Raw genomic sequence first — 23,763 nt, 5'->3', positions numbered from 1 at the left:
TAGCTAAAATCACAAAATATTCACTAGGTAGGAATTTTATTCCCATTGGGGTTTTTGCTCTTCTAAGTATCAGCAGATTCCTCAGATGACTTGAACACTTTCAGCAGGACTGGTCCACACTCAAATATACATTGACTGTTTTGTGTTTGATTTGCTAGCTCAGTGGCCTCTTGGAATGGGTATGTTATTCACTCCTTTACTGTATGTGTCTTTGCATGGACAGCTGACTCTAGCTGCATTTGTAATGAGCTAGGCTTTTCACTTGTGAGTGTTCAAGGCCGTTTCCATCCTCTGTGCCTCTACAATTTAAAAAAGCACCACTGCACCACACACCTCAATCTGGTGGAATTAGAGGTGCCTGCACACTTAGAAATTTGTTGCTAAGAAACCTGTTAAACTGCTGCTCTGAAATTACAAGGATGGCTTGCCTGTGGACTCATTTTTTCCTTTTCCTTCAACATATTGAAGTTCAGTTCAGTCGCTCAGTCGTGTCCGACTCTTTGCGACCTCATGAATTGTAGCACGCCAGGCCTCCCTGTCCATCACCAACTCCTGAAAATTGTTTCTAAAGTCTTTTTCCCTCTGACTATGGTCTAGATGGCCTGTGGCCATACGGTTCAAGTTTGTAAGGTGACAGAAGTGTGCAGCCTTGCCTTACTCCAAGCTTCTCGGTGCTTCAGACTCACCTAGTCTATTATGCAAGTCCAACTCTGCTCCTCTGGAAAGCTGAAATTCATAATAAAAATGGAAAAAGCTAGTTGGATACTTCCCATTTTTCATGCAGCATCCCCAAAGTGAACCAGCAGAAGAATCAAATGTTAATTTCAACAGTTAAAAATAACCATTAAAGTTAACTAGCTTTTTACATTTATTCATATCCTGAGTAGAAGCATTTTAAAGTGAAGAGGCCACAGAATTAATTTTTAAAGCTCCAGACTCTATCAAATCTACTTCTTTCTGAATATAATGTTTCAGCTTTATTGGAATAGCCTTTTCTTCAGTGGATTTTTTTTTTTTCATTCTGAAGTCAGTACCTCCTGCTTAGAGTAAATATGCCTGTGTCATCCTGGGGTTATTTTGCTAATGTTACATCAGCTTGGCTGATGTTACATAAACCCTGAAATTCCTCTTATTGTTGCTGTGGACATTCAAATGCTCTGGGAGTATAGTCATGTCATAATGACCTAAGTTATCTTAGAAAGCTTGAGCTTCTTTCCCAGGGCTAGAATAGATGTAGTTTTCAGTGATTATGTATGTTTGTGTGTGTGTGTGCTCTTAACATATTAATTGCAAAAAATTAAACATCTTCATTAAAATTTCTTAGAGGAGTGAGGAAGGATTGGCATACTTAAACTTTCTCTGGAACATACTAAGAGGTAAATAGTTGTATTCTTACATGCGATATTTTGAAGATAAATTTGCTGAACTTAAAAAAAAAAAAACTAGTTGAAGAGTCAGAGATGAATTTCAGCTACATTTTTAGGAATTTGATTTAATCCTAAATTGTGGAATAGTTGAATTAGGGGAAATCTTTCAAGAGACTTGCTTACCTTTTAAAAATGAAGCACATTTGGAAATTCAAGAAATCCTGGGAGAATCGGAACCTTTCAGGTGATTTATTAGACTTCCCTTTGATTGTGAAATTTACTTTAATAACTAGCAGGGTTTAAATTATATTTTTGTAGGGAAAATTGAATGAACTAGAAGAAAAGACCTCTTATTTATTTTCATTTCATGAAAGCTTAATGTAAGCACCTATTTGGAAATTCTAGTAAAGAAAAATTTACTTGATCTTAACTGGTGCTTTAATCCTCACTGGAGTAAAAACCATGTAGCCAGTGTCCCAATGCTATGATTACTAATATTTGGTTTTCAAATGGAAGGATCTGGAATGACTAAATGGAATCAATGGAAAGAAAGCAAGAATAAGAACAAGGTTTCGGGAGTTTGTGTGATAAAAGTATTCCCACTCTGTAGAAGAACAGGAGGAAAGCTAAAGGAAGGATGTATCTTTTTATCTGGCATCTCTGGTAGCTGAGACTTAGGCTGGTACTGAGAGGGAGAAGGGAGTGGCTGAGCCTTGTTCCTCAGTCTGGAGATACTGCTCTGGTGGGAGGGAGTAAATGCAGGACTAGAAGGGGCTGGGCATTCTGGCCCGGGCATTGCTCCTCTCTGGGCCTTGTTCTGCCCCTTTGCAAAATGGGGCTTCTGAACTACACTATTGACTCCTGAGCATCTTTAGACTCTCTTCCAAGACAAATGTCTATCCATGAGGAAGAATTTGCAAGTCATCAGGGAAACTTGGAAATAAAGACAATGTATAAATTGTTTCCTTAAGCAAAGTTTATAAATGGAAAGGTCTGCCTTTCTTATTTTCTGTGATTGTGGCATTTTTAAAAAATGTTTTAAACCTGAAATTAAAAAAAAAAATTAAAAAATTTAAAAAATTAAATTAAAAAAAAAGAAAAAATAAAAAATGTTTTACTTTTTATACCATTTTAACTGTTATACTGCATTTACAGCTACAATAGAAAACATTGGCTATATTCCCCATACTGTACCACACATCCTACACCCAGCGGTTTGTACCTCCCACCCAACTGGTGACCACTAGTTTGTTCTCTGTTTTTGTGAGTCTGCCTCTTTTTGTTATATTCACCAGTTAGTTGTGTGCTTTAGATTCTAGGTATAAGCGATATCATACAGTATTTGTCTTTATCTGACATATTTCATTTAGCATAATGATTATGTCCTTCTTAGTATTTTATAACATAATTGTAATAAAGCTAGTGTATTTTCTTTTTGAAAATTGTAGTGATAATAGGGGACAGCTTTCTTTTTTAAAATGCAAAATGTATTGGGCCAAATATAAGATGGGCAACCACGGATGATCCGTTTTGGTCCTATTATTGAAATTGCACCAGTTCTTGAACTTGTGAACCTCTCAGGACTGTCTTCATGTACAGCTTGTGGACTTTATATTCTAAGTAATTCCAGCCAAACACCAGACATGTGTTTTGACTTCCAAAAACTGTTTTGATGAAACCCAGAGGGTCAATGCCCTTGTTGGTAGTAGGCACTCACATCTTCCTTGGTGGATTACTCTGGGTCTTAGCTCCATGATGGAAGGAAGGGGGCTCTGAGTTCCCGGGCACCAGTTGCCTGTGTTTTTGGTATGGAGAGACAAGTGAAGACAGCACATTATTAAGAATCACCATTAGTGATATGGAGCTAGAGGCTGGGTTCCCTGCCTGCATTTCTCTGCTGTTCATCAGCTTTTATAAGGTGGAGGGCAGTGGGCAGGATAACCAGGATGTTGCTCCTGAGAATGAGTTCAAAACTGTGTCTGGGTCAATGTGGCCAGCCCTATGCAGGCTTCTGCGAAGAAGAGCCTTTGGGAATTTGCTTGAGGAAGTGTTTCCTCTTCCTGAGCCCCCTGAGTCCTGCTCTCTGGGTGGGGCTGGGCAGTGATGAAAACTTATGGCTTGATCACTACCGAAAAATGCCTGTTTTCATGTCTCTGGTGAAATATTAGAAAGGTAAGATGAACGCATGGCTTTTTTTTCTTTAAACTGTGTGTTTATCTTTAAATAGTTGTCCCTTTTCTGAAGCTTATGACTTGGTATCAGAAGTTTTCAAAATTACAGCTGGAGTACAAAAATCTCTAGATTTTATCTTATTAGTGGATACAGGTGACTGAATTATCATTCTTGAGGCACCTTTAGTCAGGCAAGCAGGTGGAGCTATCCGTGGTGCTGATTCTGTAGGTTAACGCAGCTCACCTCGTGTTCATTCAGTTCAGGACACAGCTCCAGGGGCGAGAGGACCAGGCCTTTTGCTCCAATAATTTGTAGGACTGTTTCTCCATGTTACAACCCCAGCAACTTTACCTTATACCCTACCCTTGTGGGGATATTTCCATGTCAGCTTGCTAAAGGGACTCTTGGGAAACCCTGATCCAATTTAGGATTTACACAAATTTTGGAAAAAAATAACCTCATGTATTACAGTATCTCAAATTCACCATTCTTTCTCTCAGCCTTTAACAGGGTCCAGTAACATGTTTCTATACCAATTTCATCCATTTTCAATAATGGGAAAAATGGAGGGTGTGTATTTAACAAGATGCTAGCATTTTCAAACCTCTTCCTCCCCTCAGGGTTGTAAATTTTGTGGTGAATTCAACTCCTTATTCTACTCCTGCATTGTACCCAAGCAGGCCTCAGCCCTAGGTGATGCTAAGGGCCAGGGGGTGGTCTGAGCAGCAGGAGTCACAATTCTCTGACCCAAAGTGATTGGCCTGCATCACCAGAAGAATGAGCAACTGCTGTTTCCAGTTCATTGTTCCCTCTGGGCAGCCGCTTCAGTGTGTAGGGCAACAGGGATACACAAATCCATGATTTATTGGCTACACTCATTTCAGTCAGTGTCGGTGGAAGAAACAATAGGACTGTGGTACTCCCAGGCTCTCTCAAGGATGCAGTCTCTTACAGACATAGAAAACAAACTTATGGTTACCAGAAAGGGGAGGAGGAGGAAAGAGAAGTTAGGAGTTTTGGATTAACAGATACACACTACTATATATGAAATAGACAAAGAACAAGGATCTACTATACAGCACTAGGGAACACTACTCAATATTTTGTGTTAATAATAACTTAAGGGGAAAGAATCTGAAAAAGAATGGATACACACACACACACAAAACCAAATCACTTTGCAATACACCTGAAACCAACCACAACATTGTAAATCAACTATATTTCATTTTTTAAAACATCAATGTTCTAATCATAAGGAAAGCTCCAATTCCTTGTCTCAAAACCTCAGTCTTTTCCTAGAGCACAAATCCCTCTTAAAATTTTAACTATATCTCTCCTACAAATGGAGCTACCCAGGCCATAGTTGCTTCACCTCTAATGCTATTGACTTAGCTGGTAATTTTTTATTAGATTTTATTAGATTGAGCTGTTCCCAGGGCAACCAGGAATAAGCTCACTTGCTGAATCCCAGAGCTAACAGGTCAATTGGCAACTGATTTCTTGTTTCACTTAGTTTTGTGTGTGTGTGTGTGTGCTTGCAGGAATATAAAATGCTCCTGGGTTCTGCCAGTCCTTTTCCCCCATTTTTCTGCCTGTCCATAAGGACTCACTGACTTGTATACTTTTTTCAAAATGCATTCACTTCATTTTAATCCTGTTAATGAACCTTGAGATTTTTCTTTCTTGTGAATAATAAAATATCAATCAACATTCACAACATTCCTTCAAATTTACACTTGTCTTTCCAAACGTATCCTCCTATATAAAAGGAATCTATTTGTGTCGTCCTTTTTATTTCATTTATTTATCCACTGTAATACTCTGCTACTAAACTATAGTTTAATAGAAGAAAAAAGGCTCCATTTAGTTTCTTGCATTAAATTATGGTGAAAACTTGCTTAAATCTCTCCTCTAAAAGGTGATATCCTGATTGTCGTTTATTGTGAAACATCCCAAATGAATTAAGAGATTTCCGCACTAGACATTCACTCTTGTTTCATCCAGTAAGGGCTACTTTAGCTGATACTCAGGTCTAGCACAAAACAAAGGTAAACAGCCATCCCCAGATGATCTTGTTTTTAGCGTATATACCTATGTGTATTCCTCCAAAACAAAAGACATCCAAATCTGTAAGATCTATTTTAAATATACTCACTTGATCTAGGACAGGAGTCTCAGGTTGAAGCCAGTTTTTTCCTTCAAGTCCCAGGGTCCTCAAGAGCAGGGAAGGCTCAGACTCTACCTCCTACACATGGTCCCCAACCTCCTTGAAGCTGGGACCTCCTGACTCCAGAAGGTCCTGTTTGTGGTTCATGAGGCCTTGTGCACCATTCTGTCCCAGATAGAGCACCTAAAATTCTTCATAACAGATTTTTTTTTTTTGAAAAGTGATCCCTGTGGTAGTTCACCAATAAGGGACAACTTGGGTCACCATGTTATTATAATCAGTGCAAGAACCAAACACACAACTCCAGTGTTCTCCCACTTTCTAAACAGACTTTCTACTTTCTACTTTTGTTTAATAATCTAGTGAATGAAAAATAACATCGATATAGGGCTATCATAATTTGAGCTTAGAATCCCTGCTGTAAGGCTGGTAGGAGCTCATGTGTATGTTATGGTGACACTTTCATATACTGTGTCATCGCATTCCTGCTTTAGTATCATCTTAGACTCACACCTCTCTTCTGGTACCTGGCACGTCCCAAGATGCAGCCTTCACGTTCTCTGTGATGCCCAGACCCCGTCTGTGTGGCCCAAGGCGGTGCTCATGAGCCCTTTTAGCTCCCGCTGAGGTCTTTGACAGCAGCCTTGTTTCCTTGCAGGTGTACGGTAGCCCAGGCCCATCTTAAATTTTTTTCTTTTTGATCACAGACATGAAATTGCATGACTCTTTAAATTCATAGTGAATAATATTAGAGATTAGATTCTGTGGTGAGAGCTGAGGTTAGATTGACCGCATCATGACTGGTAGGAAGGAAGCATTCGTATGATACCGAAAGGAAATATTACTTATAGCACATGGTGATCAAGACTTCATTTTTATGAAGAACATGAATTTAAAGTTCACAATGATAACTCTAGTGTAATTTCAGCCTTACTTAATTTTTCTGCCTTATTAAAACATGAGCACTTGTGAAATTATTTTTGCTCTTTGAGGTGACAGGTTTCCTGTGACACTGTATTGGGCTGTCCTTTCTCCGTTTATTTAAAAAGCACTTAGGGGATCCTTTTGGTATATCCTTTCCCTCCTCTGGTTTCATGGCACGATTTTCTAGTGTATTAAGGAAGATCTTGAAAGTGCATAAACAGGTATATATAGAAGCATATTGATTATTAGACAGTGATAAATTACCACGAATTTCTTAACTGCTTTCAATCGAGACTCTCTGTTCCTCTGAGTTTCCCTCTCACTGCAGACTCTGTAGATAACAGAGTTACTTCTTCAGGTTTCTGAGGATCTTTCATAGACAAGCAGTGATCCCTCCCAGTGTAAAGAGGAGAAATCCACTGCAATATTCTTTTTGTTGCTGTTGTTGCTTAATTGGGATAGAATTGATATACAACACTGGTATTCACTGAGACAACTTGGCATACTCGTATTGGAAAACAATTACCATAGTAAGTTTTGTTGATATCCATCACCTCTTATCCACATTATTATAATTTTTTTCCTTGTGACAAGAACTTTTAGGATTTACTCTCTCAGCAACTGTCAAACATACCATACAGTAGCGTTACCTATAGTCATCATGTTATACACTGTATCCCCAATGCTTATTTATCCTAAAACCAGAAGTTTATACCTTTTAACCAACTTCACCCAATTCCACCACTCCCAATCCCTTGTCTTGGTAACCACAAATCTGATATCATTTGCTATGAGTTTGAGTTTTAGATTCCAAATGTAAGTGAGATTATACAGTATTTGTCTTATTTCATTTAGCATAATGCCCTCAAGGTCCATCCAGGTTGTTGCAAATGGCAGGATTTCCTTCGTTTATGGCTGAGCGGTAGTCCATTCCACCACGTTTTCTTTATCCATTCACTTCTGTTGATGGACTTAGGTTGTCTCCATGTCTTGGAAACTGTAAATTGCTGCACTGGACATGGAGAGTGTGGATATCTCTTTGACATAGTCTTTTCATTTCCTTCAGATAAATACTCAGAAGTGGACTGCTGAATCATATGTTAGTTCTATTTTAATTTTTTTTTTATTTAAAATACTGTTTTCCACAGGAGCTGCACTTCTTTACATTTCCATCAACTGTACACAAGGGTTCTCTTTTCTCTGTGTCTTTGCTAGCATTTATTATCTCTTGTCTTTTTGATAATAGCCATTCTAACAGCATAAAGTGATATCATAACATTTCCTTAATGAAGAAGTGCTTGTACCTCTTCATGTACTTGGCCATTTGTATGTCTTTTTTGGGGGAAAAAATGTCACTTCAAGTCCTTTGCCCATTTCTTAATGAAGTATTTGGAGTTTTGGAGGTTGTTTTTTTTTTTTTTTTTTCTCTTGCTATTGAGTTGTCTGAGTGTTTTATATGTTTTGGAGAGTAACCTCTTATCTGATTCTTAATTTCAAATTTTCCTCCATTTCCATTTTGTTGATTATTTGCTTTGCTGTGAAGACATTTTTATGTTTGATATAGTCCCACTTGTTTATTTTTTAATTTTGTTGCATTTGCTTTGGGTGTCATATCCAAAAACAAATCAAAACATTGCCAAGACTTGTGGCAGGAGGCTTTTCTCTAGGTTTCCGTCCAGGGCTTTTGTGGTTTCAGGTCATACATTCAAGTTTTTAATCCATTTTGAGTTAATTTTTGAGTGGTGTAAGATCATTCTTTTGCATGTGAATATCCAGTTTTCCCAGCACTGTACTGAAGAGGCTGTATTTTCTCCACTGAGTATTCTTGGCTCTCTTGTCATGTATTGGTTGGTCATATATGCATGAGTTTACTTCTGGGCTCTTAATTCTGTTCCATTAGTCTATCTGTCTGGTTTTTTGTCAATACTATACTGTTTTGATAAAAGTTGTAATATAGTTTGGTTTCATACAAATTTCAATATTATTTTTTTCTATTTCTATGAAAAATGCTATTGCAGTCTTGGTTAGGAATGCACTGAGTCCATGGATGACCTTGAGTAGTATACATATTTTATCATTTAATCCATGAACACAGGACATCTTTCTATTTATCTGTGTCTTTTTCACTTTCTTGTATTATTGGTCTTGTATTTTTTCAGTGTAAAATTTTTTTACTGCCTTGGCTACATTTTTTCCTAAGGATGTTGTTGTTTGATGTTATCATAAATGGGATCATTTTATTTCTTTTTCAGCTAAATCATTGTTTGCAGTGTTCTTTTCTGTACCAAATCATCACATCACACTCCCACTGGGAAATGATTGATTGATGTTTCTCCAACCATTAAAGGAGTCAGATATTAGCACAAGTGTGATTTAGTTTTGCCTATTTTGGTATAAGTTGTTTCAAATTGTAAACCATGCTTGACATTTCTGAGCCATTCACTGTCTTCCTCCTCCTCTTCTCACAGGTTCAGTTCAGTTCAGTTCAGTCGCTCAGTCATGTCTTGACTCTGCAACCCCACAAACTGCAGCACGCCAGACCTCCCTGTCCATCACCAGTTCCCAGAGCCTACCAAAACTCATGTCCATTGAGTCCATTGAGTGATGCCATCCAACCATCTCATCCTCTGTCATCCCCTTCTCCTCCTGCCTTCAGTCTTTGGTTGGTCATAACTATCCTTCCAAGGAGTAAGCGTCTTTTAATTTCATGGCTGCAATCACCATCTGTAGTGATTTTGGAGCCCAGACAAATAAAGTCAGCCACTGTTTCCACTGTTTCCTCATCTGTTTGCCATGAAGTGATGGGATCAGATGCCATGATCTTCGTTTTCTGAATGTTGAGCTTTAAGCCAACTTTTTCACTCTCTTCTTTCACTTTCATCATGAGGCTCTTTAGTTCTTCTTCACTTTCTGCCATAAGGGTGGTGTCGTCTGCGTATCTGAGGTTATTGGTATTTCTCCTGGCAATCTTGATTCCAGCCTGTGGTTCCTCCAGCCCAGTGTTTCTCATGATGTACTCTGCGTATAAGTTAAATAAGCAGGGTGACAATATACAGCCTTGATGTACTCCTTTTCCTCTTTGGAACCAGTCTGTTGTTCAATGTCCAGTTGCTTCCTGACCTGCATACAGGTTTCTCAAGAGGCAGGTCATGTGGTTTGGTATTCCCATCTCTTTCAGAATTTTCCACAGTTGATTGTGATCCACCCAGTCAAAGGCTTTGGCATAGTCAATAAAGCAGAAATAGATTTTTTCCTGGAACTCTCTTGCTTTTTTGATGATCCAGTGGATGTTGGCAATTTGATCTCTGGTTCCTCTGCCTTTCCTAAAACCAGCTTGAACATCTGGAAGTTCACGGTTCACATATTGCTGAAGCCTGGCTTGGAGAATTTTGAGCATTACTTTACTAGCGTGTGAGATGAGTGCAATTGTGTGGTAGTTTGAGCATTCTTTGGCATTACCTTTCTTTGGGATTGGAGTGAAAACTGACCTTTTCCAGTCTTGTGGCCACTGCTGAGTTTCCCAAATTTGCTGGCATATTGAGTGCAGCACTTTCACAGCATTGTCTTTCAGGATTTGAAATAGCTCAACTGGGATTCCTTCACCTCCACTAGCTTTGTTCGAAGTAATGCTTTCTAAGGCCCACTTGACTTCACATTCCAGGACTTCTGGCTCTAGGTGGGTGATCACACCATCGTGATTATCTGGGTCATGAAGATTTTTTTCATACACTTTTCTGTGTATTCTTGCCACCTCTAATCTCTTCTGCTTCTGTCAGGTCCATACCATTTCTGTCCTTTATAGAGCCCATCTTTGCATGAAATGTTCCCTTGGTATCTCTTATTTTCTTGACGACATCTCTAGTCTTTTCCACTTCTCACAGATAGAAGGTACTAATTTTAATGTGCCTTTCTCCTCTTGCCTGGAAAGCTTTGCTGTGGTTTCTTGCGGCTCTAGTTGGTTTTACTGTCAGTCCCAATCGGTTATCCTATCAATGTCCATGTGATGAATTTACTCTCTGTACAAAGGGGAGAAAATAGTTCAGGTAGTGCTTCCTCTATCCAGGGCCTGGCTTCTATTCACAGGCCAGAAGAAGAGACTTTTTCCCTCAAAAAATTTTTTTATTTTTCTTTTTGACAGAAGAATTAGTTGGTAGCAAGAACACTTAGAATTAAGCTAGGCTTTTGAAAGCAGCCATGTGAATCACACTGCCCAAGTGTTAGATGATTCAGAACAACTCTAAGAGACATTATAGATGTATGGAGGAAAGTGGAGTGTTATCAGTGAGAATGCAGAAGGGCCAGGAACACAGAAACCAGAGTGAGAAAAGAAGATTGGAAGTGACTGAGTAAGGATGGGGTGACCAAGTAGTGAGAGAAGAAAAGTAAAAGTCGCTCCCCCTCATCTGTTCTGTTTTTTTGCCCTTAACTTCATCTCTTCCCAGGCCTTATAAAATCCAGACTGGTGGGAGAGGGAAGGCCAGATTGCAGGTAACACAGCTCAGGAAGGGTCTAGCTGGTCTTAGATCCATGACAATGGGTGTAGAGACCTAGAAGTCATGGGCCTGGACTCTTTTTAAACCAAGTCTAAATTGTCTAGAGCCCTCTCCACACAGGTTTTGCAGCAGTTATCTGTGTCTTTCCACCTGTCACAAACATGGCAGCAGAGCTAAGAGACTGAGAGTTTTAGCTGAACATGAGTCCTCGAGCTTTCAGGGACCACGGGCAGCAGCCATGTTTGTTCTTTGCTTTGGTAGGATTCTGGAGAAATGCTAAAAGAAAAATCAGCTGCTGGTCCAGAATGAGGCTTCTGAGAACAGGGAGGTACTTGCTGACTGTAAGCATCATATAGAGTACTTATATGAAGGGCCCACTGTGGCTGAGAAGGTCTCAGAAGGTGGTGGCTCTTAAGCCTGGCTATGTCTTAGAATTATCTAGGATTCCTAGGACTCATCAAAGATCTATCAAATAAGAGTCTTAGGAAAATAGCCCTGCCTTTGGGGTGGTTTTTTTTTCTTTATTTTCATTTTGAAAGCCCTACTAATGATTCTGATGGATATCTGGGATTGAGGTGCAATTCTGTATGATCAACCCATGAGAGGTTCTGAAGACCCATTGCCTCTGAACAGTGTGTGGTCCACAGACATATAGGAAGTACTAGGAGCACCTGTTCTATCCATCCACTGGCTTGAACATACACACAGAACTCTGAGAATCAGCTCCTCTACCTAAGGCCACTTCATATCCTTCAAGGAAAGATCAGGCTTTTGTGTGTTGTTTTTCTTGGAAGTGTAAAGTTGGCCCTAGGCTTATTTTGTGGATGTAGAAAGAACAGGATGGAGAAGGCAATGGCACCCCATTCCAGTACTCTTGCCTGGAAAATCCCATGGATGGAGGAGCCTGGTGGGCTGCAGTCCATGGGGTCACTAAGAGTTGGATACCACTGAGCAACTTCACTTTCACTTTTCACTTTCATGCATTGGAGAAGGAAGTGGCAACCCACTCCAGTGTTCTTGCCTGGAGAATCCCAGGGACAGGGGAGCCTGGTGGGCTGCCGTCTGTGGGGTCGCAGCGACTTAGCAGCAGCAGCAGCAGCAGAGAGAGCAGGATACATTTATCTCTATGCAGCAAGAACATAATTGGGAATAGTGCAAGGGAGTTGGAGGGATAAAGGAAAAAGAAGTGGTGTTGATAAAGAGAGAGAGAGAGAAATAGGTTAAAGAGTGCAGGGGAGAAGGAGGACCAAATAACAGAATATACTAAAGTTCATTTTCTTCCTCATAGCCCATATGAATAGAAGTATTTGCACACAGTAGGACTCAATAGTGGTTTTGTAATAAAAACTGACCCCTATTATGTTAATTCCCAGGGTGAATGGTGATTTTTCTTTCCCCTAGAGACATAGTAGATTAAAGATAGTATTTGATTTTTCATGTCAAGGTAATCTGACCTTTTAGATTTTTGTTGGAAATATTTGTTATTCATTAGCTTGGGTGAAAGGAAATGGTTGAGCACAGTTTTTGGTGCCACTGGTCTATCATTTCATCAGAGGCCTGATGGATGATGAGGATGTGTGGTTCATATAAAAACTAGAGCAGTGACTGGAAAACAGATCTGGCTGACAGGGGCCTTTCATGTAAAGAATGGACTTGGCAATGTCAGATTCTTACAAATCTGTTAGTGAGCTATAGGAGAAAGGGGGAAAATTAATTCAGAGAAGAAAATAATTGCTTCACCTCTTTCAAGGTATCCTTGTCATCAGCCTAAATGTCATTAATACCCTGACAAATATCTCCTGTCAATTTGCTTCTTTATAAGATACCATAATAGAAAATAAGTTCAAGCTGCCACCCTGGCTGTCACGTGTCTACCTTCTAAGAAAAGCACAGATTCATCTAGAATGACCCCATGCTCAATTTGGAGGCAATCCCATGTCCACCTTTGTTCCCCCTCAATGAAGAATGCTTATCCTCCTGTTTCACAATCAGCATTTGTAAAATCACAGCCCAAGTGGGAATCTCCAGAAGTCATTTAATTATTTCCTCACATGTCATGGGTCGGGAAAGAGAGGAGAGAACACGATTGCATGTGTCCACCAGTCTCAAAGAGCCAGGACCCTTATTTTTAAAGACTTGAAAGGCAGAAGATTCCTCAGTTGCCTTTAGTCATGAGTACAGGGCCCACATCTGCACCATCCACAGGTTCTTCCTTCTCATGACTTGAAGTACTCACAGGAAATTGTGAACTCGGGGTCATCACAGCAGCTCCTCTGCGATCCCTAAGTTATCTGAGCCATCTCTCAGATTTTCCTTACCCCTTCAGCCAGATCTGTGCAAAAGAGAAGCCCTGTAAGCACTTGCCTGAAAGAAAACATCTTCTTGCTGTGCAGCTTCTTGTTACTGATGATGCTTAAGACCCAGAACTTACACTTCCGCACATCAGGTTCCGGCCTTTCATCCTTTTGTCCTGAACTGTTCCCATGTGGCAATGAAATTAATGACTTGAACAAAAATGAGTGTCAAAATCCTCCTCACTGAGGAAGAATAATTCCAGGTGCATCCATGAGGGAAGGTTGGCTGAATTCAGTGAATTGTAAAATATCATTTGGCATTTTTGGTACAAACTATGGTATATTTGGCATTCAGTGCTCAGTCGGGGGATGGATTATTGAGGTTTTGCTTGTGTTTTCTCTATTTAAGAAGTGAAAGAAATTAATGATGCTGACCTGTCTTTGTGCACAGCTTTTGGAGCATCCTTTCCTTGGGCTCTGGGATATGCAGTGGTGGAGAGGAGGCAGCCCTGAGCGGGTGCGAGGTGGGGCTCCTTGGAGTCACAGTCCCCCTGCTGACCTTGCAGGGAGAACACGGCCACAGACAGAGCAAAGGCTGCCATAGGCCCTCTGCAAACCAGTTTCAGCCTTTTCTCTTTGGAATCTTGTACCTGCAGCCTGTGAACCGTGGGCCTGTCTTGTCATTAAGGCAACTGGGGAGATGATCATGATCACTGAACTTGGGAAAGAGGGAGATGCTGCACGTCCTCCTCTTTTCTGAACTTCATCAAAATTCTGTTTCATGATTTCAGTTTTTAACAATATCCCTAGAGGCCCACAAAGGATGCCAAGAATGTGGCCTCCTTTCATGTGTTTTTATCTTAGGGGCCTGCACTTTCCTGGTTGAGTTGGCCCAGACTCGCTTAGAAGGTTTCTTACAGGGGAAACCTCATTAGGGGACTCTGTCCTGATGCTGTTGCTTTCTCAATGGCCAATGTCTCAGAAATCTTTGACTAAGAGTTTTAGATCCAGGTTAATTATCTTTTTACAAATGGAAAATCAAGGTGTCAAATTAAGAGAATGATACCTTAGACTTTTTAGAATGTCTTTGTATCGTGAAATAGGGACCCAAAAGCTGGACTTGGCAATTACCTAGCTGAAGAATAGAGTATTGGATCCAGAAAAAGTGGTGAAGAAAAGGATTTAGTGTCCTGCATTGGGTTTTTCAGGATTTCACATATAGTGAGGGAATGAGGATGACTAGGATGTGCTTATAGAATTGCTCTTGGCATATTCCCTGGCTCTGACTCCAAATCACAAGTCAAACTAATCTGACCTTCTGACCTCGGCTCTTTCTAAAGTCCAGTATACTACTTTGCTGCTGCTGCTGCTGCTGCTGCTGCTAAGTCACTTCAGTCATGTCTGACTCTGTGCGACCCCATAGACAGCAGCCCACCAGGCTCCCTAACTGTCATTAAAAATGGAAAACTGTCTCTGTTACCAGCAGTTTCCAGTCTAAGACCTGTTTGGAAAATGCCCCATTAGTTCCTTTGGTGCCATTTGAGCTGGCAGTTCCCATCTGTCCCTGATTATGCAGTTCTGTCAACCTCTCCTAGAAAAGTAGGGTGCTTAAGTGGAGTCTTGGGAATTTAGCCAGAGGGGCATGATGGCTTGTAGCAGTTGGGGAAGGTGGTCCTAGAATCTGATGGCTGGTTGAGGCAGTGTTGGAAGCATAGAATAGTGTAGAAACCAAAGTCTCTAGGAGCAAGGATGGAGAAAGAAATGGCAACCTGCTCCAGCATTCTTGCCTGGGAAATCCAGTGGACAGAGGCACCTACAGTCCGTGGTGAGCTATAGTTCATGGGGTCGAAGAGTTGGACACAACTTAGCAACTAAAGAGCAAAAGGAACAAGGATGGAATCCAAGGTGAAGGGTCCACTAAGGGCTATCAGAAGAGCCAGTGTGTTTGAGATCCAAGCAAGAGTGACTCCCTGGGCAAGAAATGTCCCCTGTGGAGTCTGGGCTAAGCCTGAGGGAACTCAGAGGAGAACAGAGGTGTCGGGGATAAAGCCTGCCTTTCTGATCTTTCCATCCAACATCAGGGTAGGGCTAGACCATGGAATCAGTGCCTAATTGTTAGCATGCTAAGTATGCTTTGCCAGCCACCATTCAGGCAGGTAAAGTCATTTACAGAGAATCCTGGCAAATTAATCAGACCTCAAGGAACTGAAGTTTTAAGAAAGACAGAACACTTTCGTAGCCCTCTTTTCCTTAAAAATACATGCAATACAGTGCTGCCCCCCATGCACACACACTCATTACTGAAATGACCTTTTAGTAGTGGTGCTAAAGAAGAATTTGGAAAAGCAAAGTCCAGTGGTTCTGCACCCAGTCAGATGGCTGTTTCATTTTTATAGGTTTCCTTATCATTCTTACATATATACTAATAGTGGAAGGCATATTGCGCTCTGCCTTTTCCACAGTGGTCTATCAAAACCATCTTCTGTGTTTCTAGGCACCTCTGTAAATTGTCTTCTTTAATAGCTGCAGGATAGAACAGCCTGAAGAAGCCCCGTGTTTTACTTGACAATATTTTTCTTCTGGATATTCAGGTCCTTTCCAGGTTTTTTGCTTGTTCCACGATGATGCTTTTTTCACAACAGTACCCATACTGTTTGGCTTTTTAAAAAAATTACTCCCAGAAGTAGGATTACTACAGCAAAGGTTTTTCATTTCTTTATGCCTCTTTTTTTATATCACCAGATTGCTTTGCAAAAGAGTTGTACTCGGTGCCACCTTGTACGGAGTAGCACCAGCTAAATTATAGCTCTGATGGCATTCACACTTTTGCTCCATTTTTGACAATATAGTTGATAAAACATGATACATCAAAGTTGCTTTAATTGTCTTTCCTTTCATTACTAGAAGGAAGAAAATCTCTGCCATATGTTTTAATTTTATGCCTGATATGAATCATTTATTCATATCCTTTGCCCGCTTCTTTATTTGATGCTTTTCCCCCTACATTTCAATGAGATGTTCATCCTTTTGTCAACGTGATAACAAAGAGTTTCTCTACTGTATTAAATGTTGATACTTCCATTGTTCTGAAGTTTAGTAATCTTGGTAAAATCCTGTCTTTTATTTCCTGTGAGTTTATCTGTTGCTTCAGAGCATGGAGAAGCATTAGGTCTATAAAAGAATGTGGGCTGTTTATTACATGCTAGTTGTCATAGAATTTAATTTTAAAATGAATTATTTAACTGTTACCCACCCAGAATCTATCTTTTACATTTCCTGTGGATCTTACTGAACACTTTTCTGTTTTGCTATCCACATATCAAAGGGACATTTACTTAATAATCGTGTCTTCCCCTCATTGTACTAAAAAAATCTGCTTTATCATGTGCAGCATTTCAGATTTGTTTATGGACTATTTGTATTGTATTACATTCTTCTTTTGAACCATTACCAGAATCAATGAATTAATTTTGCTTCTTGACATTTCCTAAAACGTGGTTCCTTTTTAGAATAAAACTTTCTTACTGTTTATGTTTGCAGATGAATTTTATAGTGATTTTGTTGAATTCCAAAATACCCTACCTGAATTTTCATTAAAACTACATTGAATCTGTAAGTTCAGTTTAGGAGACTGAGCATTAGCAAACACTAGTATTCTCATTCTATGGGCACCCCACTGCAGTACTCTTGCCTGGAAAATCCCATGGATGGAGGAGCCTGGTAGGCTGCAGTCCATGGGGTCGCTAAGAGTCGGGCACGACTGAGCGACTTCACTTTCCCTTTTCACTTTCATGCATTGGAGAAGGAAATGGCAACCCACTCCAGTGTTCTTGCCTGGAGAATCCCAGGGACAGGGTAGCCTGGTGGGCTGCTGTCTATGGGGTTGCACAGAGTCAGACATGACTGAAGCAATTTGGCAGCAGCAATAGCAACGAAGTACACCTTTGCATTTCACCAAATCAGTTTTTATTTTATAGAGCAAAAGTTTGTGGCTTCATTTTGAGTGTTTAACTAAACATTTAGGTAAATTCCTTAAAATTTTAATGTCTTGTACCAATGGTGAATATAAACTTTTGCTGTGTTTTCTAACTGAACATATTAGGTTCCTTTTGCTTCTGCTGCTAGGTGGTTACTAGTTTTTTGGGTTTTGGTTTTTTTTTTTTTTTTTTTCACTTTTATGGCATCATGGTTACTTAGTTGTCACCTGTGTCAGAGGAAACCTCCTGGGTGATGTAAAAGGCCCTCATGTGTTCAGGAAATGTTGCTCTGTGACCTTCTAGCAAGGCCTCTTTCTTTCTTTGATGGCCTAAAAGAATGGGGGTGGGTAGGGGGAGGAAGGAAGGTGGAAGTACATACATCCCTACCCAGGAAGTAATGTCATGCCTTGCCAGCCCTCCAGGAAGTATGCCCCAAAGCTTTCACAGCTTATGTTGGATCAAGGAGTCTCTCCAAATCCTAGGACCCCCTAAAGTGGAGTCTGGGGTTCCAGATTATAAAAGAAGGTGGTTTAGAGATCTGATAGTCTTGAAACGTGTATGGCTGGAGAGAAACAGAGTTACCCTCCCCTTTATTGCCATATCAGATTTATCTTACTGGGTGACAGTGTCCTCTGGGAACCACCAAAAGAAATGTCAGTGACAGAATCACTTTTGCAATTACAGATGAGATGATTGAATTAATGATCTAATGGAACATTTTACCGTAGGACATGGCATCAGGGCACTTTTGCTGGCTTCTCCCCTTGCTCCACTCCAGTCAAATGAGATGGTACCACTTATTCTCATTCTGCCAATGATGACAGCCAAGGTCACTCCGAGCCTAGACAGAACTGCCATCCCAATAAAGTCTCACTAACTTGAGGTCTGGATCCCCCTTATGAACAGACCCAAGAAGTCTTCTATGTGACACATCATTGCTTTCCTGGGATGTTATCCAGAATTAGTGTCAAATAATGAAAAGAGTTGGTAGAATTTGTAGTTAGACTCAAGTTCAAATCCAAATTCATTGCTCACAAGCTGACCATAAGAGAGTTTCTCTTTTCCCATCTGTGTAAAGGAGGCAAAAGGACCACTTCATCCAGTTATTATTCATTCATTCAGGAAATATGAATATGAAAATGACATTAAGTGCTTGTTTGCCAGGCACTTATAAGTCATATAGATGTGACAGAGAACATACCAAAGACTCATGGAGCTTATGTCCTCGGGGGAGAGAGGGAAGAGAGATACATATCAAAAATAATATATAAGCTAATAAATGCCATGAGAAATAATTAAAAAAAAAATGTTATCCAGTAAGGGGGATTGTCTTTTAGGAAGGATGAACAGAGAAGGCTTCACTAATGAGATATCTGAGCACAGAGATGGATCAGAATGGGAATGAGCCCTGAGAATGTTGAAGGAAGAGCATTTCAGACAGAGGGAAGTGCATGTGCAAAGGCCCTGCAGGAGGCATTTGCGAGTCTGAAGAATAGAGTAAGGGCCATGTGGCTGGAGCAGAGTGGGTGGTGGAGACCCTCCTCCTGGCAGGTGACGAGGTCAGATAGGTGGAGGGGACCACATCAAGTAGGGCAGGGATCACAACAGCAGGTCAGGTCTAGCCTATGCTTGTTTATATACAGCCCTCTAGGTAAGAAGAGCTTTTAATTCATGAAAAAGTTGTTTCAAAAAGAAGACTATATTACATGTGTCCTGCAACGCTCCAGTTACTTACTGTCTCATCTTTTATAGAGAATATTTTGACAGTTCCTGATGCGCAGCCTTAGAAGCCACAGTGTGAAAGGAAATCATGAGGGGAGGGTTGAGTAAGAAAGTAATGTGAGGTGATTGACAGTCTTAAAAAGACAGCTGTGACTGCTGTGTTAGCTCAGACTGTAACCAGAGAGGGTGCAGCGGGGAACGCAGTTAAGAGGCCATCGTTATAGCCGGGGTGAGACGGAGCAGTAGGAGGGAGCAGACTGAAAGCACAGGGGCGCTGGGTAGTAGGTGGATGGAGAATATATTTTGAAAGCGGCACCAAATGTGCTTTGGATGGACTGTGGCATGTGAGAGAAAGGGAGAAGTAAGGGATGATTCTAAGATTTTACAGCCTATATCCTCTCTTTAGGTTGGCTTGGAAACTGAACAAGAGAGTCATCTTTTCTGTCCTTAGGGTTTGATGCCTCCAGTTCTTTTACCATTTTGCAGTCAGGGTTACCTTCCTAAGGTACAGTTTTTATTGTTCTCCATTCCAAAGTCTCCCCCAGTGTCCCATGAGCTGTTGAACCATCAGATGTGGCTCTCCATAGTCTAACAGCCCCAAGTCATTGCCAGCTATTCCCTTTCTTCCAACCCTAACCAGTGAATTGTCTACCAGTCCCCCCATGAACTTCATAGTCTCAACCTCCAACCCTTTGCCTGTATGGGGTCCTTATTTTTTTTGTTTGTTTGTTACATTGTTAGATGTCAAGGATCCTACCAGAATATTATGGCCTACGTTTTTGATAAAGCAGCTCCTTAACACCCTCATCACCTTCCTGGTCTATTCCTATCCCAATGATGTTTGGCTTCCCCTCTTTTAACAGGGATGTCTCTCTGTAACATGGGTTTTTATGCACAAGCCTTGTCTCCTGCCAGAATACAGACAAGAAAATATTGTAATAGAGCACATGGTTAAATCCTCCCCTTTATTAAATCCCAGCTCTGCCCTTGGAACCTATATGACTGAGCAAGTTACTTTACTTCTCAAAGCCTCGGTTTGCGCTTCTGTAAAATGGAGGTAATTCCATTGTCACTTTGCAACACTAATTAAGAAGTAAAATGAGGTGACTCGCTTACTATAGTTCTGTGCCTGCCATATGATCAGAGCTCATTTAATTGACACAGTTGTGTCTGTTCTCCTTCATGAAGCTGAGGAGCTGAGACAGTATCTTTCTATTCTTCCTGGTGCTGTGTTCCCTGATTTTGTACACTGTAGGCAAATGAATATATTATTTAAAAAATTGGGTGAAATGAGTCAGGTTTTAGACTTAACTCTGAGTTCAGTTCCCCCCACCACCACATCAAGGTGTGTGACATCTAGGTAAGGCAAGAGCCTTACCTCTGAGTTTCAAATTCTTCACATTCCGAGAGTATGAAATCACCCCTACCTTGAAAAGTTAGGAGAATAAGCTATGATGGTTGTAAAGCACCCAATGTTTCTAAAGTGTGGTTTGTGCCAAGGATAGTGTTCTCTGGAATGATGATTACCAGAGCTTCTGCAGAAAAAGCTCCTTTGCTGTACTACCACTGAAACTTGATCATTCCTTAAAGCAGTGGTCCTCAAAATGTGGCTTCTGGACCAGCAGCATCAGTCAATGCCATTTTCCCCAGAACCCTTTAGAAACGCATGTTCTCAGGCTCACCCCAGGCCTAATAAAGCAGACGCTGTGGAGTGGAGTCCAGCAGTCTGTGTATTAACAAGCTGATATTCTCAGGCACCTAAGACCCACTGCCTTAGCAGAGGGAGGAGGTGGCTTGTGATGTCCCATACAAGCCCAAGTGGGGTAGTTAAGTCACTCTGCTTTTCGTTTGCATCAAAATAGAGGACATGAGGGCCAAGAATGTTGCCAGCATTGGCAGAGAAGGGGAGCACAAGCCCCTTAGTGCCACTCTGGGGGGCCAGCAACTCCTGATTCTTTACTTAACGAGTCCTCGAATTGGAGGAAAGTGTAACCCATGATAAACAATAGGAAGTATAGTTCAGTTTGAGACACAAGACTAATCTGAGAGCATAAACCCACACCATAAACCATCACAGGCTATCAATTCACTTGCAGTAGTACAACTATACAGGAAGAATACCAGTGAGACTGACGAGATATGAAAACTCTTTTAGTACGACTAATTCTAAAGTAAGCTGTTGACACATTTGTAAATACAGCAACTAAAGTTAGTTCAGATGGTTTCAAGAAATCCTAAAACATTGCAAAGAACATTTAATCTTTTCATAGTATTAAAGTCTAGAGAGCATTTAAATATCTCTACAGCTATGGAAAAAGCACAGCCACATTCATATATAGTTGCTGGCTTTTTAACAAGATACCACATTTATTTTTTTCCTTTTCTTTAGGCTCATGATATGACATGAAAAATCATGTCTTTGACAGGGGGATTCTGTTAATCCAAATTTAGTCTGAATAGAGTTGAAATAAAAGTACTCTGCCTTCTTTCCCCCTTATTGTCTGTGACCCTGAAGGAGGGTCAACACAGGAGAGGAGCAGACCCTGAAACCAGCCCTTGGGCTGCTGCTCTGAAGCGCTGGCTAAAATACCATGCATAAGGAGTGCCCTTGGCTTATGGAAAGAAAACATTAGAATTTCTCTGTATGATTACTTTTTTTATTCTACCTTGGCTGGCCAACAGTTTTTTTTTTCTTTTTTTGCCACTTTAGTTTTTTAATGGAAGGATAATTGCTTTACAGAATTTTGTGATTTTCTTTCAATCATCAACAAGAATCAGCCATAGGTACACCCATGTCCCCTCCCTCCCCAACCTCCCTTCCATCTCCCTTTCCATGCCACCCTTCTAGATTATCACAGAGCCTCTGTTTAAGTTCCCTGAATCATACAGCAAATTCCCATTGGCTATCTATTTTATATATGGTATTGTAGGTTTCCATGTTACTCTCTCCATATTAATTTTTAATCTCAGGCTTTGAACTTTCTTTTTATGTATATTTGGGGATGGGAGCCTACATTCACATATTTTTTCCTAAAAGGAGTGTGTGATCAAAAAAGTGTGACTGCCTCTGAGGGTAAGTTCACATGACAGGGAGAGACTTGGGTAAAAGGTTGAAAATGATGGGGGAAAAAATCTAGAATCTTCTATAGATTTCAGTTTTCCGTGTTACCTGGTCACCTGTCACTGGAATACATAATGGTTTTGTCTCCTATCATGTCAATACTATTCAGATCATGGTTGTGCAAATCAAATAAAAGGAAAAGCAAGAGGCAGACACCGTGGCTTTATGTGGGGCTGTCTCTTCTTCTTGAGTCTGTCCCATTGCTCAGACTGCCACTGAGTGGACAGCCAGAGTGGTGCTGCCTGGTGGGGCAGAGAGAGGGCACCTAAATGGCCCCTTAAGTAGAGGAGATATCTATTCCCCATCACTGGTTACCCTTTTAAAGACCCGGATATCGGAGCCATCACTCACTGGTGAAATGAGGGTAAATTAGACCCGTTTAAGTGAGCGAGTAGGAGGCACAGGTGCCTTAAAAAGTCCACAAGGCACAGACTGAGTATATGATATGCCTTGTCCCTCCCACCCCGTACGCTGCCTTTCTGTCACTAGGCTGTAGTTACATCACATTTGTTTCTCTCTCTCACTGAACGCTTCTGAGAAGTTTCAAAGGAAGGTAAGCAGTACCTATCTCATCCACGTGCTTTTCTGATAGAACAGCTCTGGGTTTCTGCTGATCCCGGGCAGGGGCCATTCTGGAGAAGAGGTTTGGCCCCACTCGCCCTCTCCCAAGGATGTTGCATGGCTGCGGTCAACCAGTCGCACCCCCCCGCCTGTAGGCTGGCCACTCGCTTCTAGAATGAATTCCTTGGGAGCTTCGCCATGGGTCTTTCCTCTGTAGTGTGTCCTCCAAGAATGCTTTGCCCTCAGAGTAGCCACGCCTGGCCTGTGCTGACACTTCTTGCCCTCTTTCCCCACAGGCAGCACAAGGGGGTGGCCACAGGACCCTGCTGTATGGCCACGCAATTCTCCTGCGGCACTCCTTCAGTGGCATGGTAAGCTCACCTGGATCGCTGTCACCACTCAAGGAGGCTGAGGAGGAGGGAAAGGGTGGGAAGCCAGCGAGTGTCTCAGTCAGGTTAAGAAATCAGCAGGAGCCACTCGGAATGGAAATTATAGTACATTACTGTCTTAGTAACTTACCTCACTTAGCAGTTGTACATCTGTGTTTGCTTAACGTCTGACCACCTTCCTTCCCACTCCATAAGGAAAAGGATTATGTCTTTTTTTAAAAATTTATGTAACTAAACCTAACTTGACCAAGTGTGGTGCTCTGATATACTAAATGCTTAGAAAATATTTGTTGAATGGATAATCAGATAAACCTGGAATAACTGATGACTCGCATGTATAAGGATAACCAGCATAGGTGGAAAATCAATCAAACGGGATTTTTGTGAAATTTCTCTTTTACTAGCTAAAGGAAATAGGATGCTATCTGGTCCTTCATTCCTGAATTTGAAGGTATTATGTTAATCCAGAGGCAGGAGGCAGATAAAGAGAAGAGCAGTCACAGAAAGCAGATCAAGCTATAACTATTCAGGGATCTAGAACTAGAATTAACCGAAATGAGATAACTCAGTATA

General features: G+C 40.9%; 1 protein-coding gene across 5 annotated transcripts in view; it reads left to right on the top strand.

The window, feature by feature from the left end:
* Positions 1 to 23,763, top strand: part of RYR3 (ryanodine receptor 3) — a 557,802-nt gene that overhangs the window by 223,120 nt on the left and 310,919 nt on the right. For 4 of the 5 annotated variants that reach the window (XM_027553458.1, XM_027553456.1, XM_027553457.1 and 1 more), the window contains exon 4: positions 23,098 to 23,172. In XM_027553458.1, coding sequence (XP_027409259.1) covers positions 23,098 to 23,172 — 75 coding nt within the window. Of the gene's footprint in view, positions 1 to 22,781; positions 22,794 to 23,097; positions 23,173 to 23,763 lie in introns of all 5 variants that reach the window. The other variant, XM_027553454.1, reaches the window with a different exon arrangement.

This window comes from Bos indicus x Bos taurus, chromosome 10 (genome assembly GCF_003369695.1).
Source record: "Bos indicus x Bos taurus breed Angus x Brahman F1 hybrid chromosome 10, Bos_hybrid_MaternalHap_v2.0, whole genome shotgun sequence".
Classification (NCBI taxonomy): Eukaryota; Metazoa; Chordata; class Mammalia; order Artiodactyla; family Bovidae; genus Bos; species Bos indicus x Bos taurus.
Note: the sequence above shows the minus strand (reverse complement) of the source record. Positions and strands in the feature narration are given on the sequence as shown.